Here is a 21,819-nt window from a genome sequence, read left to right as displayed (position 1 = left end):
CCTTGGGCGGCCTTTAAGGAAGGATATTCCAAAGTACTGCGGAGCCAAAGGAAGCCCTACTCCTGGATATCATATCCAATTTATAATGAGAAATGAATGTATGGGAAGAGGACCAAGTAGCTGCTGAACATATGTCGTCCAGAGGAACCCTGGACCAGAAGGCTGCTGATGTGGCTATGGATCGGGTTGAGTGGGCATGGACTCCGATAGGAGCAGGTTTACCTGAGGATACATACGCTTGAATGATGCATTGTGAAATCCAATTTACTAAGGTAACTTTGGAAATAGCTCTACCCATGGCAGATTTGGCAAAGGACACAAACAACTGATCAGCCTTGCAAGTATCCTTCGTCCTGTGCAAGTAAAAACGTAATTGTCTATGTACATCCAACTTGTGTAATTTGTATTCCCCTTTGTTCTGAAAGTTGGGAAAAAACACTGGTAAATTAATCGACTGATTAATATTAGACTCTGAAGCCACCTTTGGTAAGAAGGAAGGGTTAGTCCTAAGAGACACTCTATCCTTATGGAAAATTAGATAAGGGGGTTTCATGCAAAGGGCTTGAAGTTCCGAAACCCTCCTGGCTGAAGTAATAGCAACTAGAAAGGCTGTTTTCCATGATAAGAACTTTAAAGGAACTGAGGCGGCAGGCTCAAAAGGTGGGCTTGTCAATGCTTGTAAAACTAGAGTTAAGTCCCATGGTGGGACCACAGTCTTAACTGGTGGTTTCAATAGAGAAATGCCTTTCAAGAAGGTTTTGCATATCTTCGCAGAAGCTAAAGATCCCAATCCATCCCCCACATGAAAATGGGAAATGGCTGCCAATTGTACTTTAACTGTAGATGCACTTGCTCCTTCATGAAAAATGTGTGACAGAAATTCAAGAACCGTCGGGATAGGAACGGAAAAGGGATCTACGCCCTTGTCCTTAGCCCAGACAGAGAAACGCTTCCATTTACTACTGTAAGTTTTTCTGGTAGCAGGCTTGTGAGCCGCTACCAGAATGGCCTTTACTGGTGATGAGGTGCTGGGAGTCCTTGCCATCAGTGGAACTGGATCAACCAAGCTGCAAGCTTGAGGTTTACCAGATTCGGAGGTTGCAATCCCGCAGGATTCAAAATCAGATTTGGAATGGGATCTAAGATCCATGGAGGAACTACACTGTGAGACCGCAGATATGGGAACCAGATCTGGCGAGACCAGAATGGGGCTATGAGGATAATTCTGCTCCCCAACCGACGTGCTTTCTGAATGAACTTCGTCATAAGAGGAAGGGGGGGGTGATAAGCATAGAGGAGACCGGGTGGCCAAGCATGAACCAGAGCATCTCTGGGGATCTCCCCTGGTGGGGGAAGTATTGTGAAAAACTTGCTGCACTTTGTTTGATGGAGAAGCAAAAAGATCGCAGCAAGGTAGACCCCATTTGAGGAAGATCTGTTTCGCAACTGATGGTTTGAGAGACCACTCATACGGTGTGAGGATCATAAGACTCAGTTTGTCCGCCAGAATGTTGGACCGACCCGGAATGTGTGTTGCTACCAGAAAGCGGTTGGTGGATATCGCCCACTCCCAAACTCTCATAGCCTTCTGACAAAGGGGATAAGATCTGGTTCCTCCCTGTTTGTTTATGTACCAGACTACTGCCATGTTGTCTGTTTGAACCGCAATAGTCACTAGAGGAAGAAGGTCATGGAGAGCTTGCAACGCCAGAAGCACCGCCCTCATCTCTAGGACATTGATATGCAAAGCGGTCTCTAATGGCGGTCCAGGTGCCTTGGACTGTTCTGCCCAAACAATGCCCCCCGACCCGAGGTGAGAAGCATCCTGGTCAACGCAGCTCGGGGCGGGGGCATTGCGAAGGGTCTCCCTTCTCGCAGCTCCCTTCAGTGAAGCCACCAGAGGAGGGAGTCCCTGCAAGCCCTGCCTAGTGGAATAGGGGTGTTCAATGGATGTAGTAACAGAGACCATTGGACTTGGAGAGTCCATTGTAGAATCCTCATTCGTAGACGTGCGTGTCGACAAAAACTGATTGCCGCCGCCATAGACCCTAGTGCTCTCAGGACTAACTCTGCCAAAAGAGCCGGGTTCTGAAGGAGGGCTAATACCTGATAAGACAAACTGTTCACCCTGTCCGGAGTTAGTAGGGCCTGAGAGATGCGAGTGTCCAAATTGTCCCCTATAAATTCCAGAACCTGCACAGGATGAAGAAAGGACTTTTGAAGGTTTACCGAGATGCCCAAACTCTGGGCAAGAGTTAGAGCATAATCCTTGGCAACACACAGTTGATGCCTGTTGGAGGCGGTGAGGAGCCAGTCGTCCAGGTATGGAAAGACCTGAATGTCCTGGAGTCTCAGGTGGGATGCAATCACTGCCATGACTTTGGTGAACACCCTGGGGGCTGAGGTGAGGCCGAACGGAAGAACCTTGAATTGATAATGACTGGCTCCCAGCCGGAAGTGGAGAAACCTCCTGGATTGTCTGTCCATCAAAATGTGGTAGTACGCATCCTTGAGGTCTATAGAGCATATCCAGTCATTCTCCCGAAGGAGGGGGAGAATTGACTGAAGAGTGACCATCCAGAATTTCTCTTTGGGAATGAACAGGTTCAGGGAAGAGAGATCTAGAATCGGTCTTAAGTCCCCCGTCTTTTTTGGCACCAAAAAGAACCTGGAGTAATAGCCCAATCCGAACTGGTCTGGGGGGACGCACTGGATGGCTCTTTTTTCTAGCAGCTTCGAAATTTCTGAAGCTGCCACCTCCCTTTGATCGGATGTGACATTGGGGAGGAGCTTCATGGGAGGGGGAAGATTTAGGAAGGGGATGAAATAACCTCTGGATATGATTCAGAGCACTCATCAATCCGTCGTGATGGGCTCCCAATTTAGTAGGTGCTCCAACAAATGCCCCCCGACTGCCTCCAGAGAGGTACAGTTGGGTAAGCTCTCAGGGCTGTTGCTCGGGTCTATCCGAGAACGGTTCTCTAGACCCAAAATTACATGGCCCCCTCTGCTTCTGCGCCAGCGTCCACCTTGTCCTCCTCTGCCTCTGAAGGACGAGGGGTCTGAAGCTGGACGGGACTGCTGAGACTTCTGGAACCACATCTTCTTTTGTCCCCTCTGATTCCTCAAAAAGGATCGTTAGGGATTAGAGAAGCGGACTCCGACGGCAGACAGCATCTTCCTGTCCTTCTCGCTTTTGACCAGCATCTCGCATACGGTCTTGCCAAAGAGCGAACAACCGTCATTGGGAGCATTAGCAAAGGACGCCTTAAAGGGTTCCGCGAAATCGCAAAGGCGGAGCCAGGCGTGACGCCGCAAGACGACCCCGGCTCCACTAGCTCTAGCAGCTCCCTCCGTAGCTTGGGAGAGTAGCTGCATAGACGTGTTCGAGATAGACTTCAGACTGGCCATACGAGTCTAGAAATTCTTCTTATCCTCGACCATCATGGACTCCAGGGGAGCTGCAGCGTATTAGGTCTTGCTGTAGCCTGATAATGTGTGCAATGTAGTTCAGCGCCCTTACAGGGAAGGTGGCTGAAGCAAACATCCGCTTCCCAATGCGGCCCAACACCAGAGATTCCTTACCAGAGGGTGGACCGAGGAACGCTCCTGCACAAGTTCCTTCTTCGTGGCAGCCGCCACCACCATGGCATCCACAGGTGACCCCTTAGACCAGGCCTGCCTATCAGAGGGAGGGCTAAGAATTTTGTCTGGCCGCCTTGGAATTAGCTCCACGGTGTCGGGCTCCTTCCACGCCCTGGTAGTAATTAAGTCTACCAGGGGGTCAGCCGGAGGGGACACCCAGGAGGTAGACGGGCCTGCCTCAAACACCTCCAGAAACATGGACTTGTCCGAGGAAGGTTTTTGGGCAGACCACCCCCCCCCCTCTAATTCGCAACATTTCCATGATGTCTCCAAAGGAGACATGCTCAGGGGGTGACCTTGTGGAACCTTCCCCTTCATCCAAATCCGTGTCTGTAGTGAGGGACTCAGGGGAGTCTAGGTGCCTCCTTTTACACTTCCGTTTGCAAGGTACCTCCTCGGTGGGACTATCCGAGGAGGGCTCACCTACGGGGTCCTGTTCCTCTAAGGGAACTAACTGGTGGGCTTGAGCAGGCTGTCCCAGTGGTCGGATGACAGAGGATAGACCCAAATGCAAAGGGGGAGCGGGAAGATCCGACACCCGGACCGGGGATCTGGAAGACTTCGACAGAACCCTCTCCACTACCTCAAAAGCCGAAGGTGAGCCACTTTCGCCAGGCTCCGAAAGCAGTCTCCTCGGCTCCGAAGCAGGGATCGGTATCGGAGCCAAAGCAGTCGGATCAGAGAGGGAAGTGTGCTCTGACCTGAAGGGTGCCGAAGGCACACCAACCCCAATGGATCCGACGCTCAGCTCTCGGCCCTGAGAGCTAGGATCCGACATGCTCGAGGGTGCAGTCGGCGTCGAAGCTACCGGAGCTATCGGCGCCGACAAATCCCCAGCTCCGAAAGGGCCCGGATCCGATGACTCCAAAACCCGAAAACGGGTTGGAGAAGGAGTGATCGGAGCAAAAAGGGGGGGAGGCAGGAACACCTCCATCTGCATCTGAGTCTGCAGAAATCGATGCATCATCCGATCCATGTCCGCGTCAGTCAGACGTCTCGTAGACCTAGAAGACGTCGTTGATGCGGGCCGGGAGGGCCGCCTCGACGACCTCGAGGGAGACCGGTACTCCTCCTCCGGCTCCGGCGAGAAACAAGGCAAACGGAGCCGAGAGGGAGAGGATCCGGAGGCCCTCGTGGAGGGACTAGAGACTTTAGATGGTGGGGCTGAGGGATGAGTTTCAGCCCACCTTTTATGACTCTTGTGCTTCTCCTTTTCTTTATGTCTCTTCTCCCTAGAAGAGGCAGATGATTCCCCTGAACCCTGCACAGCAGAGGGAGGCTGAGTCCCAGGCAGAGTGGGGGGGACCTAAAGGTATAGGGGCTGCGGTAGCAGCCTGTGCCTTAGAGGGAGAGGAAGAAGTGTCCTGCGGTAACAAGCCCTCCAGGATCAACTTGTTCTTCCTATCCCTGATGGCCCGGGGGTTAAACGCTGCACATATCTGGCAGCTAGGGGAAAGGTGGGCCACCCCCAGACACAACACACACTGAGTGTGGCCATCAGCCGGGGAAAGCTTATGGCCACACTCAGTGCATTTAGAAAAGACGGCTTTGGGCCCTTCAGCCATCACAGTAACACAACCCAGGCACTTTAGGGGAGGGACAGAACACAACGACTAAAAATTACCACAAAAGATTAAAACTAAGACTATAACTCGACGAAGGGGGCTAATCACTCACACACTAATAAAAAAAAAATAAACTTTTTGTCTAACTTTGGACAAGATATATAGAAACGATCTCACCCAAGCCTAAGGAGCTCTTCACTAGTAGCTTCTTTCAGCCGCGGCAAACTTGATCTGAGGAAAGGCAGCATGCAGCTGGGGATTATGGGTAAAGGGGAGGAGCTAGGAGCTTGGATCTTTTAGCTAGTAAAGCTGCCGGCTCAGATCCGAGGTCAGATCCGATACCCACAGGTTGTAGAGCAAATGAAATAACTACTTCAGATCACTAGTTCAGTACTGACAAGGCGATGTGGCTAGATTGTCTCTATTAACTGATCACTAAATGTTAAGTTTCATACAAGAGCCACAAAAAGTGGTTAAGAAATAATTTTCCTATGGAGTCGTCATATAGCTGAACTAAGGGAAATGGCACAAAGATAGGACTGGCATGAAGTTTGCCCATGTTTTTCCAAATTTTTTTTTTTTGCTTTCTCCATGCTGACTAACGTGAATAATTTATGCCCAGCTCAGGCACTGCAAAGGTAGTATGAAAGTTTAGCATTGTGATATTTGGACCAAATATGATCTCAATTAACCATCATTATTTTGTTTTGAGTAGTGATCCACTGAAATGGTTGGCATGTATATGCTTACCCCCTCCAAAAAGGGATAAACTTTTTCAGTATCAGTAAAAATAATGAACTGATGTAGGAGAAGGCAGCAAAACCCAAGGGGAGCCTGAGTAAGTAAGTCATGCTGGCAATGCTTAGAGCTTCACTTAATGAAGAAATGCTGCATTTTTGGTCCCTTTACACTATATTCAGCTGACCATCAGCTGCTATCTACAGCTACAGCTATAGTTTCTTCTACCTCATTATACTCATAACTATTCCATTACCATTTTGACAGTGAATGGAGTGAGCCAGAGTTGAATGCTGTTACATATGGTGAAGAGCACCATGTCATTAGCTCAGTTAAGACATGCTAAATAAAATCCCCCTGGTAAGCCAGCACTAGTCACTTCACTCGGATCCACTCCAGTGAGCCTTCTTTAGCTCTTGGATCACTAATGAGTTGTAGGTCTGGGTGACAGGGCTTCAACCGTGTGTGTAACAAAGTCAGCTTTGTAGGCTGCAGTACATTAAATCCATAAAATGACTCCAAGGAATTCATATGTTACCACTATTTTAAATGTACACTGTCAAAATGTATATGCATTTTGTATGTCTTTTAGCAAACAATGTCAAGTTCAGACTGCCCAATCTTTTGTTAAAGAACCTACACTGAAGGAAATATAAACAAGAATAGTGATGAAGACAAGCTCAGTACTCTAGGACTTCACATTGTACAAATTATTTTACTTATTTAATGCAATGTTATTTTATTCCACTGTACGCTAACATGCATCTAGGGTTGGAGGCAATCTTCAATAACTACTAGATGGCATGTACCTTATTCCCTTTTTAGTAGAACCTATAGATGATAAAAACAAAAGACAATCTAATGCACACACACACTTCCTCACATACATCCCTCTGCCAAACTTTATACACCGAGCTAAAACTAACTAAATGCATATATAATGCTGCTCCACACTAAACGGAGGCACCACACCACTGTATCCTTAGTGCTCAGCTTTGGGGAAGACAACGTTAATGACAACATAATCAGAAAAAAAAAAAAAAAACCTGCATTGCATGACTTACAAAGTTGTGTGTTCAGTAAGTACCAGAACTTATTAAAAGTCATCAATCACACCATTACAAGACATGCAGGTAAGGATCACTTGCTCTATTTTACAGTTCATAGAGATGTGCTTGATGATGCAAACTTTAGTTATCCTTTACACCTAGAAGAGAAACTTATAAATGTTCTACAACTCAAACGAGCTAAGCATACATCTAAAGCACACAATTCAAACTACAGTAAATACCTGTCTTCCCATGTACCCACAGGCCATGTAAGTAAGAATCGGTTGGAGCATAATCTGCACTGAAGTGGCTTTTCTACTGAGAGTTGTCAGAATAGTAAAGAGTCCATCTCCAACTGAGATGGCATCTAAACCTCCATGAAAGTTTTCATGTTTTGTCAAATGCAATCCACTTGCTCCTAATGAAAAAAAAATAATTTCAATGGTACTTCCTTTACATATTTACAGATTTAAATATGAATGCAAAAACATTACACAATGTGTTTTCTCCCCACATATATAATGCATACTGTCCAGACACACACACAATACTATAAGTATTTATGAACACACAAAACTTTAATCTTGATTTTATGTTTATAAATAATGAAAAGGTAATTTTATAATCAAAGAAAAAACACAGGGAGGATGTAAAAATGGCTACTACCCAAAGACGAGTTCAGCAAGTGTTTGCAAACTGGGAAATACTAAGGTTACTGCAATGTATTAATACCGTTCCCATACTCATTCATGGAGATGGTACATTCTTAAACAAATGGTCCACAGCACAACACTGTGTCATACAGTCTTATGATTTACTTCATTATGGCCCAAGAGGAGACAGTACAGCAACTGTTAATACTAAAACACACCAGGACGCGCAGTAGGAAGCATCTCCCCAGGTGTGAAGTCAGCTGACCTCATAATGTCATAACTCCTAGTTTTAGGTAATTAATGGTCATGTTAAAGCATAGTGTACTTAAAAAACAAGATTAAAAACAAACAAAAAAAAATTAGCATTAACGTCCATCGAGTGCCTTACGTCCCCCGCAAACCTCAAAAATAAATGCAATGCACTAAAAAAACCATTACAACAGGATGTGCAAGGGGCAGCAGCCCCCTTGCTAAATTTGTGTGGTCATCACGCACTGACTTTATGTTAGTAGTGCCAGACATTAGAGATTCAATTTTGAAAACCTTTTTAAAAAACTTTTTTAAAACCTTCTAAAACACTTTAATAGCCCCAACTGGATGTCAATCAAATCAGCACCACCACACCTGTGCAAAGTCCAATGGTGTGCCCTAAAATAAACAATGGCCAAGAGTACAGCTGCGTAATGACAAAACAGCAGAACTTTCAGGGAGAGGTCATAGCAGTAGTAAATCACAACAAATGGCACCGATATACTCATCAGTGAACCTTTGTCCCTTTGCATAGAAGCCAAATCTGGTCTTATACCCACGTCACAGCTGACATTATGGCAAATGAATCCCATACAAGAAGCAACGGTATGCACCCTGGGTGCTTATCTGGGAGAATAAAAGTATCAACGGTATGTACCCAGGTAAGTTCTTCTGAATAAGAAATAGTAAAAGACACTGCCGTGTGGTAAACAAATGCAAGATTTGACAACTCTAGCAAACCAGAGCAAATAAACTACATAGATTTCCACTAACTGAAAAGTAACAATCTGCAAATGAACAGAGACTATGAAGAAGTATACAGGAGGATGACAGATAGGTACCTTTACCACTGCAGTGACTTCTGCCTCAGATATCTAATGTTTGGGCAAGTGTCCTCACTAATCTCTTCTATCTTTATTCAAGACAGGCCACTTTACCAGTAAATCATAAAATCTGGGCAGAAACCCAAGATATTCTATGAAACCATGGGTGACAGTTGCACTTCCTGTAGCAGAGATGTATCACAACCAATCCTATCTTTTACTAAACATAGGTTAAAATCAAATGTAGGGACCACAGACCACGTGGTAGATTCTAGTTTATGCTGACATGAAACATTTCTAAAATACTTATTTATATTTACAAACTAGAACTGGAAATAGACACTTAAAAACTCTAAAAAGTATCCAGCAAGGACAAGCCCAAACGCCGTACAAATATGTAAACCAACTATGTTTATTTTAAACGCTTTTCGTTGCCAAAATGCAGCAACTTCTTCAGAAATAAACACAAATTTCAAACAGCATTATTTAAATAATTAATTCGATCACATGGTGTTCGTGTCAATTGAAAATGTCACAACTAGTTAACTTCATAGATACATTAAAACTAAATGTAAAGCTTAAAATTCTAAATTTCTACATATCAAATATAAAACTTCAATGTAATTGTACATAAAATAAAACTTTTTTATAATGAAGTATGTGTGTATAGTTCAACACAATAAAATCAACTTCATACAAAAAAAACAAGATACAGTACACGCAGGATTTAGCTAACTTGCAAGTTGTCATTGAGGCATACTAAGAAGTCAGAAATTAATTAGCTTTTCAGACTTCTGAGTTTTAGTAGGCAAGATATGTTACAAGAGTCGTTTAAACCTGGAAAAAAAATGCGTTCAAAGGAATGTGCCATACCAGCTCACGTTCTTCTAAAAGTAAATTGAAAGGGCCCCCCTCTCATGTCAACTTGTATCTGGTCTATTGCTTTGAACACAAATTTATGTCCTTCATTTGAAGCAGTATGTTTCGCCAAAGGATTATCAGTTTTACTTATAGAGATTGCATAGGTGTGTTCATATACTCTGTCCTGCAATCTACACTCGGTTTTACCCACGTAGAATGCTGGACAGCATACACACTTAGCAATATACACTACCACTTTAGAATTACAATTGAGTTTGAGCCTTAACTTAAACTTACTACCATTAATAGAAAATGTATTACCCACTTCAATAAATCTACACATCCTACAGCTGCCACATGTAGTCATCCCTGTGTATCTAACTAGGTTCAGGTTACCCCCACTTTCAAGGAAGTTCTTAAGATTGTACCCTCTCCTAAACACAATTTTAGGTGATGGCCCTAGTTTATCAAGCAGTGTGTTGTCATTACTAAACTGCCAGTTTTTATATAAAATGAATCTTACCATGTCACTATCAGTGCAAAAGGTGGTGATAAAACTATATCTGAATCTAGGGTCTCTCTCTTGTGTGGTTCCTTGTTCACTGGAAAAGTTACTACCAATAGTAGCGGCATCTTTCGGAAGTAGTTGCTGCATTTTGGCAATGGAAAGCGCTTAAAATAAACGTGGTTGGTTTACATATTTGTACGGTGTTTGGGCTTTCTTGTACTCGGTCCTTGCTGGATACTTTTTTAGAGTTTTTAAGTGTCTATTTCCAGTTCTAGTTTGTTTGTATGGCATCTGGAGTAACCAGCAGCCCTAACCTATTCGGTTCACAACAATTGCAATCTGATTTAGTGAACCTAACTGCGTTGATAAATGTTTTGAATCAATGCATGGACACTTTTGCTTCCCGCCTTGACAAGGTGGATTCTTCCTTGTCACAACAGCAGCGTTCTTTCCAGAATGCAACTTCACAAATGAATACAGGTGAAACATCAAGAGCTAACTTGAATTTGAACACTTCGAACTGCCAGAGTCTGAGTGCTTCAAGACATAGGGGGTTGGACTTGGTTCTGCTCTGCTTGTTGATGTACCACACTACTGACATATTGTCCATTTGAATTGCAATGGTCCCGGTAGGAAGAGAGTCCTGTAGAGCTTGCAACGCTAGAAGCACGGCCCTCATCTCCAAGACGTTTATGTGAAGATGGTACTCTTGAGGTTGCCAGGTGCCCTGGACTGTTCTGCCCTGATAATGCCCCCCCTCACCCGATCAGAGAGACATCTGTGGTCACCGTAGCAACTGGAGGGGGAAGAACAAATGGTCTGCCCTGGGGCACTGATGTGGAGACCATCCACCACGCAAGGTGCTTTTTGCATGCTTCTGTGACAATAATCATGTGAGACATGGGAAGCTGCTGGAAGGACCATTGGGTGAAAAGCAGCCACTGGAGGATCCTCATGTGAAACGAGCTAGAGGAACAAGTATGATAGCTGCTGCCATGAGACCTAGAGTTTGGAGGACGAACCTGGCTTGAATTCTCTTGCATGCTAATTATACCTGTACATGTTGACGAATCACTAATACCCTGTCTGGTGGAAGGCTCGCTAACATGTCTTTTCTATTTAAATTTGCGCCTATAAAGTTGATAGACTGACAGGGCGACAATGCAGACTTTTTGAAATTTATTGAGATACCTAGTCTGGAGCAAGTGTCGATAGTGAAGTCTCTGGCTCGCAGAAGGTGATGCCTGGTGGTAACAGTAAGGAGCCAGTCGTCTAGATATGGAAACACCTGGAATCCTTGCCGTCTCAGGTGAGCGGTGACTACTGCCATGCATTTGAACACCCGGGGGGCTGTGGTGAGGCCAAAGGGCAAAGCTCTGAATTGGTAATGGCTGGCTCCCAGCTGGAAGCGGAGGAATCTTCTGGAGCGTCTGTCCATTTTGACGTGGTAGTACGCGTCCTGAAGATCTATAGAGCACATCCAATTGTCTTGCCCCAGAAAGGGCATAATGGACTGTAGCGTGACCATCCGAAACTTGGTTCTTACAGACCTGTTCAGTCTGCTGAGATCCAGAATGGGTCTCCAGTCCCCTGTCTTTTTTGGTACCAAAAAGAACCTTGAGTAAATTCTGGATCCTTGCTGGTCTGCTGGGACTTGCTGGATGGCTCTTTCTTAGCATTTTTGAAATTTCTTGTACTGCTTGATCCCTTAGATTGGGTGGAACATCTGGAAGGGACTTGTATGACTTTGCGGGAGTGTGAATGAAGGGTATTCTGTAGCCTCCGGATATAACTGACCGTACCCATTTGTCTTGTGTTATGTCCTGCCAGGCTCTTGGTTACAATGATAATCTTCCCCCGACTGACTCCAGAAGTGAGCAGTCGGGCAACCCTTCAGGGATGGTGGGAGGGCTTCTCAGAGAAGGATTCTCTGCTGCCCTGGTTTTGCGGTCCCCCTCTGCCATGAGGGCAGCGTCTATTATTGTTCCCTCCTCTGCCTCTGGATGGGAACTCACCATGTGTGTCCGGCAAGGCTCTCTGAGATTTCCGGAACCACATCTTTCTGCTCTTCTGACCCTTGGGATATGGTCTATGAGGAGTGGAAAAACGGACTCCCACTGCAGAGAGAGTCTTGCCTTCCTGTTCACACCTGGTAAGGGTGTCCTTCACCTGTGATCCAAAAAGAGAGGAACCATCAAAGGGGTTGTTGGTGAAAGATGCTCTGAAAGGTTCCGCAAAGTTACATAGCTGCATCCAAGCGTGTCTCCTTAGAGCAACACCTGTGCCTGCGGCTCTACTCGCACCATCGGCTGCATAAAAAATGAGCCTCATTGAGGAGTTCACCACTGAATTAAGAGTCGCCAGCTGTGAGGCTGCTTTAGCCCGGGCCCCCACAGCTGATGGATCTTGGAGGGTATCTCCAAGCTCTTTAAGGAGATCCCTTTGAAGGTGGGTAAAGTGGCACAAGTAATTCAGAGACCTCATAGAAAAAGTCGCTGAAGAAAACATCTGCTTCCCGTATCTGTCCATTGTCCTGGACTCCTTGTTAGGAGGATGGACAGATGAAGTTTCAGTCAACTCCTTCTTCATGGCCGCCGCTACCACCATGGCATCAACAGGGAAACCTTTGGTCAAAAATGGTTTATCCTGTGGTGCAGTTATGAATTTTACGGGTCTTCTGGTGGTGAGGTCCACTGTGTCTGGAGCTGATCACGGACATGAGTGGGTCGAAAGGCGGAGACACCCAGGAGGTGGAAGGTCGGGATCCAAATGCATCTAGGAATACTGACTCATCTTCGGAGGGGCTTAGGGTAGTCCAATTACCCCTCTGCCTAAGTATCTCAAGGATGTCTGAAAAGGAGACATCTTCAGAGGGGGATCTCGAGGACCCTTCCGAATCCTCCAAGTCAGTATCTGATGTGACAGACTCAGGGGAGTCAACATGCTTCCTCTTGCATTTCCTCTTACAAGGTGTCTCCTCTGAATGATCAGGGGATGCATCGGAAGAGGACGATACACCCAATGGGGGTGCCCTGGAGCATTGGTTCCCCACACTTTGGGGTCTGGAGGAGGGACAGAGGCAGATGCAGGCACCATAGTGGGAAGAGCCAGTGGGGATGATCACGCTCCTCATGACCTCAAAGGCATCCCTACTCGGATGCTGAGACAGCTCCAGTTCCAAAGAGACCGGAATCCCTCTCCGCACCGAGGGGGACGGCTCCGAAGCTGATGTAGGAGCCGAGCTCACCTGCGCCTAAGCTCCGAGGGGGAGAACGGGGTCGGACAAGGGTCCAATACCACTCGCCTCCTCGGAGCCGACGAGGGAGTCTCGGCGCCCAGATCCCTCCAAGGACGGTACCAAGGAAGTGATTGGAGCCGACGACGGAACTGAAGGAGAAGGTATTGGTGCCGACGGTTCCATGATTCGACCCCCAACGAGCTCCGTCTCCGAACTCAAGGGAGGAGTTGGAGGAGGAATGACTGCAGACAAGGATGGAGCCGAACCCTGTTGAGGGGTGCTGGACAACATTTTAGCTAGGGCCTGCGATTTCAAAAGCCTGCTGACCACTCTCTCCAAGTTGTGATCTGACAATCTCGATGACCGAGAAGAGTGGGAGGACCGATGACTGTGCTCCAAATGGAGCAGAGGAGACCTCAGAGCAGAGTGTATTGACTCCAGGGAGGGAGACCTAGATCTCTTTCGACTCCCTGCCGGCTCCGAAGTGCGTGTCAGAACCGACTGAGAGGCAGGCACATCGGTTCCAGCCAGAACCAAGGCAGAAGTAGCAGCTTCACCTAACGACGGCTCCGAATTGGGAGTCGACGGTTTACTGTAATGTAGTTGATCAGTGCAGGGTGTATCTTATAAATTTTTAAGCACTCTTTTATCCATGAATGTGGGATAATATCAAATACTTTTTTTGTCGTCAATCCGTGCCATACATAAATTCTTCCCCTTTTTACAGTTCTCCATTATAACTTTAACAACAAATGATCCTTTGTTCTGTATGCCTTTCTTTTACTGCCCTTTTGTTCTATCGCCATAATTGAGTTTTCTTCTAAATGACTATAAACTCTGTTGGCATCAATTCCAGTGTATAGTTTATACGTCACTGGAAGGCAAGTTATTGGTCTATCATTTTTAGGGTAGCTTCAGGTTCAAGCTTAAGTAGGAATTTAGTTTATCCTGTTGTTAGCCAAGTTGGTGTCTATTTGGGGTGCACATATAAATAATTCTTACTCATGGCTAAATCTTCGTGCAAAGATGTTAATACTTATAACCAGAAGTTAGGCAGTGCATCTGGACCTGGGGTTTTCCAATTAGAGGCTTTTCTTAACTTTGTTTCACTCTCTGTGGTTGTTACTTCATCCCACTTCATATCCTGTACCTTTAAACTTCTTATTTTTTCTTTTACTTCTATCCATTTAACATCTTTGTTATGTTCCACAGGATCATCATAGATACTTCTCCAAAATGCATCTATTCTTTCTTTTTTTGGTGGTCTTTCCATTCCTTTTACCTTATTTCCCAGTTCTATATAAAACCTTTTTGGGTCATCAATAAACTGCGTATTTTGCACTTTTCCTTTATATTTGTCTACGTATCTTCTAAGTTTTTCTGCCTATGCTGAGATTTTTAGTTTATTATTTGCGATAGTGCATGATAGATCTGTTCTAATATTACACATTGCTTTTATCACATCTTTCTTTTGGAGTATTTTTTGTTGATCTGTTCCATCTTCTATACTCTTCTAATAGTGACACTTCTTGTCTTGGTGGTATTCGATTTCTCCCCTTTCTCTCCCTCACTACCCTGTATTCTTGTGGTAGAACTTTATCAGTTATTAATTTAGCTGCACAGTAATATATCCTGTTTACTTCTGTTATATTGCATGAATCTCTATGGACAGTCCTAATTACTGTGTTCATTTGTTTTATCAAACTTCTAACTTTTTGGGTTTTATCAACCTTCTGCAGTCTATTTATTTCATTGATCTTAACATGTTTATCGCTATTAAGTCAAGCATCTCTTCTCTTAGCTCGGTTTTGTCTAAACTGAGGGCACATTTTTTGTTTTCCAATTCCTGCGGGCATTCTATAGAAAGTTCTACTGCTTCCTCCTGTGGCACATTCTCTTCAATTTCATCCTGTACCATTTGTTGATCTGTCATTTGAGAGCTCACTGGCCTATCACTCCTCAACATTAACTGTGTCAAGATTTTCCACAGTTTGCTGTTCCTTCCCTTGGTGTCCAGCTTCAAGTGACTGTTTATACTGGTTTTCTGTGGAAGGCTCCAAAATATCTTCATATGGCACCTGACCAACTGCTTCCCATTCCCTGGTTTCCCCTTAATTTGGAGTTCCATTGCACTGTCCTGTTGTGGTGCTATGTGAATTAGACTTCCTACACTTTTATGCTTAACTCCTGAGAGACTTGCTTGGCTACAAACATCTGCATTATAAGCTAAAGTTAAGTGAAACTTGCAGTAGTGAACTGTAGTATTTTGTTTAGTACAAACTTGCAGTTTAAAAGTACTGTATTTTCATTTTTTCCTGTTTCCTAATTGTGTGATTCTGAACAGTGTGCTGTGTGTGTCTCTATCTCTGCAGTTAGTTTGCTATAGAGGGGGTGTTGGTATTCACTTCTTTGTTATCTCTAATAGCCTAGAGGGATTCCTCTGTACTTGAAGCGCTAGCTATAAAGTTTGAGAAATCATTTTATGCTCAACTCCTGAGAAACTTGCTTGGCTATAAACATCTGCATTACAAGCTGAAGCTAAGTGAAACTTGCAGTAGGTAATTTTAGTTGTTTGTTAAGTACAAACTTGCAGTTTTAAAAGTACTGTATTTTCATTTTTTTCTGTTTCCAAATTGTGTGTTTCTGAACAGCGTGCTGTGTGTGCCTCTCTGCAGTTTCCCCACCTACCCTCCCTGTTCTTGTGTTGGTGGCTCTGGAATTGCTCCGCCCCTCCTGTAAGTCTGTATTAGAACATTCCTCCTGGGTCCAGCTCATTTGCTCACTTAACTGAGTACAGTGAGATCATATTCTGAGTCTAGTGATACAGAGAGAAGATTTCAGAAGGCCAGCCCACTTAGGTTCTTCTTTCCTCTCTTGTTGCACTTAAAAAAAAAAAAAAAAAAAAAAAAAAAGAATTTTGCACTTTATTCGTTAAAAATCTACTGCTAATCATTAGCGGACCGGAGTTCTGCTGTTGCAACCCCTTACCGGGAAAAGCCGAAAGACACAACATTCATTTGCTTTTGCTGTAGTTGTTTCCTCCTACTCTACTTTGCTTTTCTTAAAATTACTCAATTTTACTTATTCTGCTGCAATTATTACTGCTTGGTTGTAGCCTGACTGAATTGTGACTGTTATTCTAAGTCTTTTGGTTTAAGGACTTGGGCTTCATACAGGCTGTTTTACATTAAGAAGGTTTGTGGTCTGCACTGTTGTGGCAGGAAAGGTAGCTTACATCTTTCTAAGCTGGGACTTGCTGATTGAAGGCCCAGTGTCTGCTATTCTAAAAGTGTATTAGTTCTGGCTTAAGCATTTGGGCTTCAGGTCGGTTATTCTACATTAAGACGGTTTGTGGTTTGCAATCTTGTGGGAGGAGAGGCTGGATTCTGCCCTTCAGAGCTGGGAATTTCTGGTCACAGGCTTATTGTGACTGTTATTTGAACTGTTTCTTTCTGAAATTGGTGTGCCTTGTTGCTGTAGCATAGACCAGATTCAGGCCTGCTGAATCTAGCTTTGTTTGTATAACTTGAGCACTGATCCAGGCTATCCTTTTTTGGAGAAGGTTCCCCTGCACCCTAGTAAGCAGGGGTGTGCAGTTAGAATCTGATTGAAGACTGCTGGAACAGGGCTCAGTTTTGAGCTTTTTTCTGGTTAATTGGGTAACTTGTTTACATCAGTTTGTTTTCTATTTTTATATATATATATATATATATATATATATATATATATATATATATACACACACATATATATAATTGCACTTTATTCATCTGCTTTTACTGTATGTATGTTTCTTCCTACTTTATTACTGGGGGCATTGACTACAACTCTGATCTGTGATATATAACAATAATTATCATTTTTCTGTGCTTTTAAACTGTTTTTTTTTTTTTTTGAGTGTATCTGATTTATTTTCTGAAAAAAATATATATATATTTATATTTCTTTCCCACCTTTCTAAGTTAGTATAGTCCAGTTTTCAGGTTAGTGCTGAATTCAGGGCTGTGTTTGCCCATACCTTACTTGGATAGAAGGAAGTTTCTCTGTTCACCTGTGAGAGAGGGGAGCTTTGAGCAACCTATCTGTCCCTGGAAGAGTGGTTTCAGCCCAGAGATTAGTAGTTTATTAGCCATTTTGGGCTAATTTCTCTCTCTTTCATTTCCCTGCTATAAATACCATATTTGCCCAGTTCTACATGCCAGGCAGCACTGGTTAGCTAGGGTAAAGCTATTCCCGGCTCCACAAAGTCTCCTCTTCAATTTTTCCCTTGGACAAACTTTCAACTTAAGCATTCAAGCCTTTCATTTCTCAGCCCGGCACTTGCTCAAAACTTATAGCAAGCACTTATAAACCCTAGCACTAGATCCTCCTGTACTGTACAGAAGGACATTCGACCTTAGCCATCCAGTAAAACAGTTCACTGTACCTATCCAGGCATGTCCAAAGGGCAGTTTCAGGTGTACTCTCCAGTCCAACTGGTGAATCTGGGCATTTTGACGCAATGTTACAACTGCCTCATGTACACAGACAACCCCTTCCTCCTACCACCACACACTAATACATGCGAGAGATGCAATTATCCAGGCAAACTAGAGGCTAAGCACTCTCAACCCAAGACTGGATCAGAAAGTCAAGAGGAGAAGGGAAATACTTGCATCACACCACCAGTCTTACACAGACCCATTAAACCAGCACCGGCAAAAAAACCCCACATAAATACACGAAAACATACTCAAGAGTCTCTAAATAAAAATCTGCGAAACCAACAGAGACCTCCAAAGCAAACATCCAAGCAACCTCCACCCCCCAACACAAACCATGAAACACATACTTCACAAAACCAGTGTGCCATGCAATCACAGCCCTTAAGGCAAAATAACATACCCAACATACTAGTAATAGGCGACTCTATAGTCAGGCACACTGACGTCCCACTCACCAGGCTGAATAAGGAGAAGGTTACTGTTAGCTGCCTGTCGGGGGCCAGGATCCGCCACATAACACAAGCACTCAGATCACTCCAGAACAAGTACAAATATGACTCTGTCATTGTCCGTGTTGGTGTGAATGACCTGAGCCGTACCTCCCTGGACTACATGAAAAGAGACATGGAAGAGCTCTCTGATCATGTAGCCCAGGCTGGTATGACCCTGACCGTGAGCAGCATCCTGCCCTCACCAAGAATGATACCACGGTATAAAGAAGAAAATCTCGATTTCAACAACTGGCTAAGTTTCTGGTGTCATTCAAAGGGGACCCAGTGTCTGTCTGCCTGGGATGACATGCTCGACAAACCATGCTGCTTCACTAGAGATGACTTGCACCTGTCACCCTTAGGCTTTCGAATACTTGCCAAGGCTCTTGCCACCCCCATAGTGCCTTTTTTAGGCAAGGCTCAAAAAACAAACCCACCGCCGTAAATAGCACGAGTAACAAAAAACTGAGGGTAATGCTACTCAATGCCAGAAGTCTAAACCTCAAAATGCACGCACGCATGGCACTCCTCAGTATGGAGAAAATCGATATATGTGCAGTAACAGAAACCTGGTTTAAGGCTCCAGAAAGCACACGAGCACTACCAGGTTACAACTTATACCATACATTTCGGCCACAAAACCCAAACCGAAATACAAAAGGCGGGGGCGTATCCATATTCATCAAGGATACCCACACCTCCAAGTTAGTGGCACAGCACGATGCATCTGAGATCATCCACGTGCAACTAACAATGGGCAAAACTGCTATTCAAATTGTAGCTTGCTATAGATCACCCGCCATGTCCCAGGACCCCCATTCCGCATTTCTGGAAACACTGGGAAACATAAAGGTCCTACCAAACACTCTAATATTGGGTGATTTCAATTACCCAAACATTAACTGGGAGAATTACTCAAGTACTCCCTTGCCCAACTTTTCCTAGAATTTATAAACTCAAACGCCCTGGTTCAACTGGTCAACACTCCCACCAGAGGTGACAACATATTGGACCTGGTCATCACCAACATGGGCAACCGGTATTCCACACCAGAGGTCAACCCCTTGTTGGTTAGATCTGACCATAAACAAATCACTTTGGATATCCATATTCCGCCCCCTCCCCCGGACAAGAAAGCCACCATGAAAAACTTTTCAAAAGCAAACTTCACGTTACTTAAGACCGAGGTGGGAAGTTTCAAAGCCCCCATGCTGAAGGATAACACTGTCCAAGCTGCAAAATCCTTTACTAATGCATTCTATGGGCAGCTACAAGAATGCATGGATCGTGTCATCCCAAGCAAAACCAAGACTCACTCCTCCAAGAAAAGGAAACCAGTCTGGCGGACTCCTGCCATAAACAAGCTATACAATGGAAGGAGGAAACTAGTACAAAAAAAAGAGTAAAATCCCAAAAAGGGAAGACATCCTTGATCAGTATCAGCAAGAAACTACCATCCCTCATAAAATCATCCAAGGCGAGCTTTGAAAGAAAAATTGCAGAAGACTCCAAAGATAACCACAAGGCATTCTTTAGCTATGTTAAGAATCTAAGTGGCAATGCTCAGATCTGCTCGGAGTTAGTGCAGCATTGCACAAAATACGCTGAACCGACCGATATCGCCAACATCCTGGCAGACAGGTTCAACGCAAACTTCACCCCCATCTCATCCCCAAAAGGACCCATAACCATACCAGAAGAATGTAGAGTCCCTGAAATCACAGACACTCAGGTTAAAACAGCCCTCTCCAAAGCCAAAAACTCAGCATCAATGGGACCGGACAGTGTCCCAGGCTGCATCCTACACAAGCTCAAAGACGAGCTAACCCCTCACCTAAACACAATGTTCAACCTCAGCCTCTCCACAGGCTACATATCCATAGAGTGGCGCACAGCAACAGTTATCCCGCTCCACAAAGGTGGAGCCACAACAGACCCTAGGAACTATTGCCCTATAAGCCTGACTAGCTTGGTCTGCAAGGCTATGGAGCGCATCATCATGGAACTCATTAACAGAGACATTGGGAACCTCCAAATACTGGACCTTACCCAATTTGGCTTTGTTAAGGGCAGATCATGCCTCCTAAACCTGGTGGACTTCTTTGAGACAGTTACCAAGGCTATAGATGAGGGAAAGGTGGTACACACAGCCTACCTAGACCTCGCTAAGGCCTTCGACACCATTCCCCATTCTGGTATTATAGACAAGCTCACCAGCCTGAACATAAACCCCTACATCACAAGATGAGTTGCCAGCTAGCAAACGGACAGAACCTACATCGTGACAGATGAGTGAGCTAGGTCCGTCTCTAAACTAGTGGTGTTCCCCAGGGCTCGATCCTAGGACCCCCCTCCTGTTCGCCATATACTTCTCAGAGATACAGGCAAGCACAGGAGGACTATGGCTGACCAAGTTTGCAGACAACTGTAAAATAGGGGCTATAATTGGCTCTCCGGCTGACACAGACATCCTCCAAAAGGGTCTCACTGAGACGGATACCTGGTGTCAAAATCATGGCCTCAAGCTAAATGCCAAAAAGTGCACAGCCATCCCCTTTGGAAAAAATAATGTACCCACAAACTACCACATAGGTGGCAGTCCCCTAAATACGGAAGACGTAATAAGGGATCTGGGGACCCAAGTAGATAGTAATCTCACCTTTGATAATCACATTGCCAAAGTGGTTAGAAAATCCTTCTACGTGGCCCACCTAATCACAAAAGGGTTTGGATCCAGATCAAAAGAGGTCATTGTGCCCCTCTACTCATCACTCATCAGACCCATCTTAGAGTACAATGCCCCATTTGGGATGTACCTTACAACACACCTGCAACAGCTGGGAAGATCACAGAAGTACCTCACCAAGAGGATCAATGGCCTCAAACAAGTGCCCTACGCAGCTCGACTGAAGAAACTCCAGTTGTACTCGGTTGCATACCGCCTACTCAGAGGTGATCTCTGCCTGACATACAAGGCCATGTCCAAGCCAGAATTGATGGACATGCTCCACCTAAAGAAAACCTTATCCCGTTGAGCCACACGCTCTAGGGATCTAAACCTTACCACAACAATAAACAGGACATGCTGGAGGGATAGATTCCTGTCCTAGAGACTTGTCATGCTTTGGAACAAGATCCCAATCTACATTAGGCAGAGCTCCTCACTAACACTCTTCCAAAGAAACCTTGACGAGTGGACGGGAAACAGAAAGTTTACCTCGGGGATCACTTCAGTGGCTCTGCTGGACAGAGGCACAGGGAACTAATCTAAGGGGATGGCGAAAGCCAACACATTCTGGCTAGGCTTATAAATGCCTTTGGGCAGATAGCCTAGTACCCACCTATGAATCCTTCACTCTGGAGGTACTTCATAACCTCAGTTTCTGTTTAACTTCTCCATTACTGACCTCGTTTTCTACTTTTCCTCTGTCTTCTTATTTTTTGTATTGTAAAGTTTTCCATGTCCAGATTCCTTTGCTTGTATATGTGGAAGCTTCAGTGGTACTTCAAGTGA

At 44.7% G+C, this 21,819-nt stretch overlaps 1 protein-coding gene across 8 annotated transcripts in view; it reads right to left on the bottom strand.

Annotated features, from left to right (window-relative positions):
• Positions 1-21,819, bottom strand: part of BIRC6 (baculoviral IAP repeat containing 6) — a 4,524,268-nt gene that overhangs the window by 1,371,431 nt on the left and 3,131,018 nt on the right. For all 8 annotated transcript variants that reach the window (XM_044058419.1, XM_044058463.1, XM_044058448.1 and 5 more), the window contains exon 47: positions 7,240-7,415. In XM_044058419.1, coding sequence (XP_043914354.1) covers positions 7,240-7,415 — 176 coding nt within the window. The remainder of the gene's footprint in view (positions 1-7,239; positions 7,416-21,819) is intronic.

This window comes from Protopterus annectens, chromosome 1.part2 (assembly GCF_019279795.1).
Source record: "Protopterus annectens isolate FY-2018-M chromosome 1.part2, PAN1.0, whole genome shotgun sequence".
Lineage (NCBI taxonomy): Eukaryota > Metazoa > Chordata > Ceratodontiformes > Protopteridae > Protopterus > Protopterus annectens.
This window is presented reverse-complemented; position numbering and strand designations above follow the sequence as displayed.